The 9,382-nt window shown below is 48.0% G+C and overlaps 1 protein-coding gene across 1 annotated transcript in view; it reads left to right on the top strand.

Moving 5' to 3' along the window:
* Positions 1-381: 381 nt before the first annotated feature.
* The window catches only part of ARFGEF1 (ADP ribosylation factor guanine nucleotide exchange factor 1), a 232,892-nt gene continuing 223,891 nt past the window's right edge, over positions 382-9,382 (top strand). The window contains exon 1 of the mRNA XM_040354367.1: positions 382-725. Within this exon, the coding sequence (XP_040210301.1) occupies positions 629-725 (97 nt within the window). The 5' untranslated portion in view covers positions 382-628. The remainder of the gene's footprint in view (positions 726-9,382) is intronic.

The raw sequence follows: 9,382 nt of genomic DNA, 5'->3' as shown, positions 1-9,382 counted from the left end.
GCGCAAAACGCCAGAAAAAAACGACGGAAAAAACAACCGAACGACCTACGCTCAGGTGTGAATGCAGGAGGGTTGGCAATCGTGCCTGGGAGTGAGTGTTGTCACCTAAGACAGGAAGTGTGCTCCTGATAATAAAGGAAAGTATTGAAGATCATGTAATGCCCGGTGAGATATAAGATATTGGAGTTCACATACACTTTATTAGTATGGAATGAAGTGTTTCCATTAGTCGTTGTCTGTCAGGCTGGGGTGCGAACACTTCCGGGGTCAGGGCTCCCACCTGGGACAGTCCCTGGAAGGTGTGATGGGGGACACCGGCTGGCCCCGCCCCGGCCTCCTCCCCACCCCGCCCCCGGGTGTTGCCGCAGTGTCTGCTGTGGGCGGGGCTCTCCCTGACGTCGCTTCCTTCCAACATGGCGAAGAGAAGAGCCGAGCTTTCCTGAGCAGCTGATCCCCGTCACTGTAGCCGCGGCCAGCCTTCCCCGGGAGACGGACGGAGAGCCCCCCGAGGGGTGACGTGTACTGTGAAGGGCTGTGATGGGGCGGCCCCCGCCGGGTGGACATTAGCCGGGGACTCCGTACTGCCAGTTCCTGCCTCGGATCGTACAACCCCCCCTATCGTCACATCATGTTCCTCACCCGGGCCCTGGAGAAGATCCTCAGCGACAAGGAGGTGAAGAGAGCCCATCACAGCCAGCTCCGCAAAGCCTGCGAGGTGGCCCTAGGTGAGATGACTGGGCGGCATTGTCACAATGGAGGAGGACAGGCTGACAGGGGGAGGGGCTGTGTGTGCCACAAGGTGACGGGGGGCGGGGACACAGGTACATAGCAATGAGTCGGGGCGGGGACACAGGTGCATGGAGGTGACAGGGGGCAGGGAAACACAGGTACATAGCAATGAGTCGGGGCCGGGACGCAGGTGCATGGAGGTGATAAGTGGTGGGGATAGAGGTGACAAGGGGCAGGTACATGGAGGTGGTAAGGGGTGGGGATAGAGGTGACAAGGGGCAGGTACATGGAGGTGGTAACCGGTGGGGATAGAGGTGACAAGGGGCAGGGACACAGGTGCATGGAGGTGATAAGGGGTGGGGATAGAGGTGACAAGGGGCAGGTACATGGAGGTGGTAAGGGGTGGGGATATAGGTGCCAGGGGGCGGGGACACAGGTACATGGAGGTGGTAAGGGGTGGGGATATAGGTGACAGGGGGCGGGGACACAGGTACATGGAGGTGGTAAGGGGTGGGGATAGAGGTGACAAGGGGCAGGGACACAGGTACATGGAGGTGATAAGGGGTGGGGATATAGGTGACAGGAGGCGGGGACAAAGGTACATAGATGTGACAGGGGCGGGGACAAATTTACATAGTGATGACAGGGGGTGGGGATAGAGATGCATGGGGTGGGGACAAATGTACAAAGATGTCAAAGGGGTGGGGACAAAGGTACATAGAGGTGACAGGGGGTGGGGTCAAATGTACATAGAGGTGGCAAGAGATGAAGGTGGCAGGGGCAAAGGTACATAGAAGTGACAGTGGGTAGCGATAGAGATGACAGGGGGTGGGGACAAAGGTACATACAGGTGGCAAGGGTTTGGGATAGAGGTGGCAGGGACAAAAGACCATAGAGGAGAGGGAAAGGGGGGGGGGGGCAGGTACAAATGTACATGGCAGGGATAAAGATACATAGAGGTGGCAGGAAGTGGGGAAAAAAAATGTACGTAGACGTGACAGGGGGCAGGGACAAAGGTACGTAGAGGTGACAGGGGGCGGGGACAAAGGTACGTAGAGGTGACAGGGGGCGGGGACAAAGGTACGTAGAGGTTACAGGGGGCGGGGACAAAGGTACATAGAGGTGACAAGGCCTGAGGATAGAGGTGACAGGGGACGGAGACAAAGAAACATAGATGACAGGGGGTGGGAAAAGGTACGTAGAGGTGACAGGGGGCGGGGACAATGGCACGTAGAGATGACGAGGCAGGGACAAAGGTACATAAAGGTGACAAGGCGTGAGGATAGAGGTGACAGGGGGCGGAGACAAAGGTACATAGAGATGACAAGGGACAAAGGCACATGGAGGTGACAAGCGTGAGGATAGAGGTGACAGGGGGCGGGGACAAAGGTACGTAGAGGTGACAAGGCGTGAGGATAGAGGTGACAGGGGGCGGGGACAAAGGTACGTAGAGGTGACAAGGCCTGAGGATAGAGGTGACAGGGGACGGAGACAAAGAAACATAGATGACAGGGGGTGGGAAAAGGTACGTAGAGGTGACAGGGGGCGGGGACAATGGCACGTAGAGATGACGAGGCAGGGACAAAGGTACATAAAGGTGACAAGGCGTGAGGATAGAGGTGACAGGGGGCGGAGACAAAGGTACATAGAGATGACAAGGGACAAAGGCACATGGAGGTGACAAGCGTGAGGATAGAGGTGACAGGGGGCGGGGACAAAGGTACGTAGAGGTGACAAGGCGTGAGGATAGAGGTGACAGGGGGCGGGGACAAAGGTACGTAGAGGTGACAGGGGGCGGGGACAAAGGTACGTTGAGGTGACAGGGGGCGGGGACAAAGGTACGTTGAGGTGACAGGGGGCAGGGACAAAGGTACGTTGAGGTGACAGGGGGCGGGGACAAAGGTACGTAGAGGTGACAGGGGGCGGGGACAAAGGTACGTAGAGGTGACAGGGGGCGGGGACAAAGGTACGTAGAGGTGACAGGGGGCGGGGACAAAGGTACATAGAGGTGACAAGGCGTGAGGATAGAGGTGACGGGGCGGAGACAAAGAAACATAGAGATGACAGGGGGCGGGGACAAAGGTACGTAGAGGTGACAAGGCGTGAGGATAGAGGTGGCAGGGGGTGGGGACAAAGGCACATAGAGGTGGGGGATAGAGGTACATAGATGCGAAAGGGGCGGAGACAGAGATATATAGAGGTGGCACTCGCAGCTGGTTGTACACATGTGTATTGTCTGATGAAGTGTTGGTCATGTGTGATGTGGTGTCGGGCACATCTAGGTATATATTACTATTCTTTCGAAGAGAAGTATAAGCATCACATTTATTGGCCCCCATAGGACAAAGTGGCATTTTGGGGCCACTGAGGACCTGTTCCTAAGACAGGCACTGACTACAAAGAGCGGTGCACACAAGCTTTAAATAGGCAGACAGACCAATCGCAATCTCCCAACGTTTCAGGGTGGGCTTTGTGATTGGTCCGTTTTCTTGTCATGACCTGGAGGGAGTCCACAGTGGCCACAAAACATCACTCTTCCCATTGTTGGTGTGTTGGTAATTCTCCTGTCTTTGGACTTTGCATTAGATGGCACCATCCGTCACGTCTTTGCAGTTTTAGGATTATGGCCTCATTCACAATGACATATATCTGTCTCTAGGATGTCTCTGATGGTATAATTCACGCTGTGCGTTTACCTGTGTTCAGGTGCATACTGTTTAGCTGCATTAGAGAAAATCGAATTCTGTGCATCCAGGGTCAGATTATACACACTGGGTATAAACGCATGTAGACACGGGTACATTTACATGCAGGAGAACGTGATTAGGTGTCTTTATTCCCCCCAGATAATATCTCCTGTGATTAGATAAACCATACGCTGGAGACACACGTGAGTGTAGCCCAGGGCTGTAAGGAGCACTCAGGATTACACACATTTATACAGACTGTATTCTGATCCCCAACACTGAGATTTATTGCTGCCTGGAGGAATTTTTTTATTTTTTTCCAATCGGTCATACAAGTAAAGTTTGACTTAGGCTGGATTCACACCTAGGTGTATGTATATGCATTGCTATTCATTCTGATTGGAACCCCAATGCACTTATACAGTGTAAACAAATGAGTCTGCCCATCAGTGCACCAGAATGCATGGCTGTGATGTCACTGTATGTTGTGGTGCTCTGTGCTGCCCAGAAGTAGTGCAGGTAAGTTATCTTGTGTGTTGAGGCTTCCTTAAAGGTTCACTGTAGGGGACGGTTGCTTTAGTTTTGCTCACCTTTTGACACTGGGTTTAAATGTAAATAAACTGTGCAGTTGCTCCAGAGCTTAGTAAATGAGGTGAAGCTCTGCTGACTTCCATCATCCAATTATGTGCAGAAAAAAAATGATGTTTTTTTTCCCCCCTTGGATGTGATTGGGTATTCTTTGTAAAGTGAAGCTTTACCTCATTTACTAAGCTGTGGAGAAACTGCACTTCCAAAGTGCACAGTCTGTTTGTCTTTAGTAAATCAATTGCAGTGTTTCATGATACACTGATATTTAGGGTGCATTATGAAACATGGTCCCATTCCCGACTCCCCCTCCCCTCTTACCTGCATTATATGGTTCTTTATAATTGACATATGGCTCTGCCTGCACAGCCACATTATCCATTCTCAGGGATCTGTGAATGGGAAAACCACAAGTGCCATCTGCCACCGCGGCAGAGGAGCTCACAGATCGCGCTGTCACAAGTGTGGTGACATCACTGCACTTGTAGTTAATGGTTTACTTTCTCCAGCCCCACATCTTCCGTACAAACCTGGAGCTGGGATGTGAACAGTTAGGAGCCTGTGCAGTACACCCATGATGACTGATTGTGGTTTTAGTGCTCCATAGGATTCAATGCAAAATGTTATAAATGCACATTTCTTTTATACTTTATTAATGTGCATGTGTTTATTACATTTATGCTGAAAGTGGACTATGCCTTTAACAGAACAAGTCAGCGCACACATTGGTGTTGTTGGCCGATTAAACTGTATTGTTTTGTGGTCATCTGTAAAATCTACTTCTGATGGCAGCCTGAGGCCTTGTGCACATGGGCGCATTCACCCGTACAGTGTACCCAATGGGCTTATTTTGATGCCTGGGAAGCCCAGGCAGCGCATACAGCCCGCTGCCAGAAGCTTGTCAATGACAGGCTGCAATACACTTTTACACGTGGCTTTATGCACACAGTATTCGTCTACAGGGGCATATGTGCATGGCGGCATATGCCTCAAACGCTGGCTTTCTGTGTTGAGGACATATGGCCTGGTGTGCCAGAACCACTAGGATGTGCCGACTGGGCGACAAAGTACTACATTTTTTTTGCCATATGGAAAAATGTGCACAAGACCTTGAAGTTTACCGTTGATTACTAATTTCTGGCATCCATTTATCTGGCCTTCAAAGGGAATACTTCTTGCCTGCTTCCAGTAGGTATATGTGCTATTTCTGTTGCCTTCTCCAGAGTTTGCAGTGACTATTCAATGGACACAATAGATATGGATTTGTCTCTGTGGTTACCAGATGTATAATGCAATGTATATATATCTGTGTGTCTGAAGATGCAGAGCACATAGGAGCGATGATGGAATACATAGACTCCAATATTCTAATCTATGGTTACCCTGAGTAGTAGATGTGTCTGATCGCTGGAGAATCATGCAATTCAGGAATTTTACCAATCGTGGATTCACCATTTTGTATTATTTTTACAGATTGGACAATTTGTTTTTTCAGACGTTTTTTTTTTTATTGGTTTGCTCTTTGGTACACATGACTTTACTACTGAGCAGCCAGACTTATTTTTGGGGTCAATGTATCCTGACGGGTCAACCATCAGAGAAGAGTGAACCTGAGTTTTTGTACAAATCCCTGCAGCTGAATAGAGGACATGTCTAAAGTGTTACAGCAGTGCCATTCAGTTCTAACCCCCGGCATTGCTGTCAGTGGAAGCTGGTGATCCCTGGCTTCTTCTTATTGCCTTCTAGATTGGACCATACTTAACATTGGATACGCCGCATATAGCAGGGGTAAGTATACGCCGGAAAAAGCCGGACGTAAAAAAAAAAGCGGCGGGCATAAGTTTCTGAATCGGCGGAAATCGGAATTTGCATATTCGTCGTGTAAAAAACAGAAGCCTCACCTAGCGGCCGGCGGGAGATTGCAGCCTAAGATCTGACGGTGTAAGTAACTTACACCTGTCGGATCTAAGGGAGATCTATGCGTAACTGATTCTTATGAATCAGTCGCATAGATCCGACCGGATCTCGGAGATACAACAGTGTATCAGGAGATACACCATCGTATCTCTTTCTGAATCTCCCCCAGTATATTTCTGATTCTGAGAATATATTGCGTGACCCAAATCATACCTTATCTACTGACCCCTCCCCTAACCCCCCCCCTTCTTACCTGGGTCATCAGTAGGGTGCACCAATACTATGCATTACTTTTGCGGTACATCGTTCCTGTGTGAACCCAGGTTTGTGATAGTGACTAGGGGATGCACCGATACTGTTATTTCTTAATCGGCGAGTACCAATACTTATGCTCCAAGTACTCACCGATATATATATTTTTTATTCTAACACCATAGAGAATAAAATGGCGATCATTGCAATACTTTCTGTCACGCCATATTTGCGCAGCGGTCTTACAAGCGCACTTTTTTGAGGAAAAATTACACTTTTTTTAATTAAAAAATAAGACAACAGTAAAGTTATCCCCATTTTTTTAAATATTATGAAAGATAATGTTATGCTGAGTAAATTGATACCCAACATGTCACGCTTCAAAATTACGTCCGCTCGTGGAATGGCGACAAACTTTTACCCTTTAAAATCTCCATAGGCGTTGTTTAAAAAAATCTACAGGTTGCATGTTTTGAGTTACAGAGGAGGTCTAGGGCTAGAATTATTGCTCTCACTCTACCAATCGCGGCGATACCTCACATGTGTGGTTTGAACACCGTTTACATATGCGGGCGCTGCTCACGTATGTGTTCGCTTCTGCGCGCAAGCTCGTCGGGACGGGGCGCGTTTTCTGGCTCCTAACTTTTTTAGCTGGCTCCTAGATTCCAAGCAAATTTTTCAACCCCTGCTGTAGCGTATCCAAGGGCCTTCTGGAATGCATGATGTCAGTATCCCAGGAGGCTGTAGGCAACTGAATATGGGATTATTACCTATTGTTTATAACAATAATAATCCTTTTTAGTGCAAACTGTTAGACGGGACAATATGTTGGTTTGCAGGCTGGTCGGTGAGTTGAGCTGGGACTTTTTTGGGGGTTTTGTTTGACATCCATTGCCCTTCCATATGCTCCTTGCTGCAAATAGGTGTGGACCAGTTTGTACTGTGAGAATCCAAAAAGAACAGGGAGGGTTCCCAAAAAATAATCTGATTGTGAGACAGGAGGAGGAAGTGGTGAAATGACAGGTCCACATTAATTCTACAGCTGACTTTACAGAATATTGTTTTTGGTAGGCTCGCCATTGAACAGAAATGTCTGTGAGATTGCCCAGCATTGTCCTGGATGGTGACTGTTGTTTGGCAGTGATTTATGGACTAATAGGTTTGTTTTCAGGCAGACCAATGTAATTATATCCTATTGAAGGCACCTGGTGATGTTTGGAGACTAAAAAAAAAAAAAAAAACGCATGGAAACCTGGTAGTTATCTGAATGCTAGTTTATCCCATTGAAGGAAAGCAGAGCTGAGTTGCCTAAGGGCAGAAAGGATTTTTCTTGTATTTACATAGACTGAGCACCTGATCACATCTGGTGGTGATACACGGCTCATGCCAACGATTTGATCTCTTTGCCTGGTGATGTAAAATTGAATAAATTGTGAAGATTGCAGATGGCTGAGCTCTTTTTTTTTTTTTTTTTTAGCGTTGATGCATTCACTTTTATCCATTGTCATGGCTTGCTTGAGCTCAGAATGTTTTGCGATCTTTGGTTTGGGCTTTTTAGAAGGCTACTTATTTCAGATATTGGTTGATTCAGCTTTTGAAATTCAATCTAATAAAATGAATGGGTTTGAAGAAGAGCTCCTATAACCTCACTGATTAAAAATGTCTCTGCAATAAACATGCCTATCATCCCGAAGTACTTCAATACCATGGACAGCAAAAACACGATAATACCTTTGGATCTGGACACGTGGTTATGCATTTGGCTCTTACATTTTATTACAACTCAGGATTGTGGATCTGACAGTAACCTGGGCACTTCCAACTAAACATACAGTGAAAATGCGTAAGTGGAAGTTATTGTCAGTGAGAAACGCGTGCCAAAATGATTAGCAGGTCCAAAGATATATAGGCAGGGGAAATTTGATGAAAAACTCATTGGGTTTGGCCACTTCAACTTTTCTATTTATTTATTTATGTTTTAAATAACAAACATGTTATACTAAGAGCCGGTTCACACTGGGGCTGCACGACTTTGGGGGCGACTCGGCAAGGTGTCTTGAAGACGACGTCAGAGACGACTTGCAAAATGACTTCTGTATAGAAGTCAATGAAAGTCGCCCCCAAAGTCGTACAAGAACCTTTTTCTAAGTCGGAGCGGCTTGCGTCGCTCCTATTAGAACGGTTCTATTGAATAGAATGGGATGCGACTTGTCAGGCGGCTGAGTCGCCCCAGTGTGAACCAACTCTTACCCCCTCTGTGCCGTGGTTTTGCACAGAGCAGCCGAGATTCTCCACATCTAGGGTTCCTAAATTGGCACTCTGGACAACGACTCCTCTTTTCCCTGTGCCACTATAGAAAGCTACTTCCTAGGGTGGCACACGCGTGGCTTGATCCTGAGCTGCGCTCTGTGTTTTTTTGACGCATACAGTGTTGCTCGGCACTTGCTCACTCATCACTGGATTTGATTGACAGCAGCAGGAGCGAATGGTGCCCATTCCCCTTATTGATTCGAGTGAGGAGGGAGAGCGAAAGCAATGCCGGATCAAGATTGGGTTCTACGTATTTATTTGAGAGGACTGGGTGGGAGCTGACAGTAGAAGGTTTTTTTTTTACCTTAAAGCGGAGCTCTATCTAAAAGGCGAAGCTCCGATTGTTCGAACCCCCCCCCCCCCTCCACTGGCACATTTGCCTCTTTTTTGGGGGGGGAGAGGGTACCTGGTTTTGACAGGTGCCCGCTCCTACTTACGGGTGAGAAAGCCGATCTGCAATTTCCGACCCCTTCTCCCCCCCCCACTGCCTTCTGGGGGGGACACAGGTCCCAGAAGATGGTGGGAATATTCAGAAATGGCAGCACGACTTATGTACATGCAGTAGGAAACCAGCTGGGAAGCCTGAAGGCTTCCCTGCCGGTTTCCCTTACTTAAAATGCCGGCGCCTGCACCTGAAGCGGATTTGACGAATCGGCTCAGGGTGCCGACAATGTGGGATTCCAGAACAGGCAAGTGTCATGTTGCCACCAGCTGGTCACACAGGTGATTTAAAGAATAGATCTGCTTTGATTGCCTCTATGGCCTTGGAGGACCGGAGCGACGTTATGACGTCAATTCCGGTCCAGACTGGAAGTAAACAAGTTTTTATTTATTTTTAATTTTTTTAAAGAAAAAGGTAAAAAAAAAAAAATTCCTGGTAAAAGTAAAGACGAGATTAGGGG

The sequence above is a fragment of the Rana temporaria genome, chromosome 5, assembly GCF_905171775.1.
Source record: "Rana temporaria chromosome 5, aRanTem1.1, whole genome shotgun sequence".
Classification (NCBI taxonomy): Eukaryota; Metazoa; Chordata; class Amphibia; order Anura; family Ranidae; genus Rana; species Rana temporaria.
Note: the sequence above shows the minus strand (reverse complement) of the source record. Positions and strands in the feature narration are given on the sequence as shown.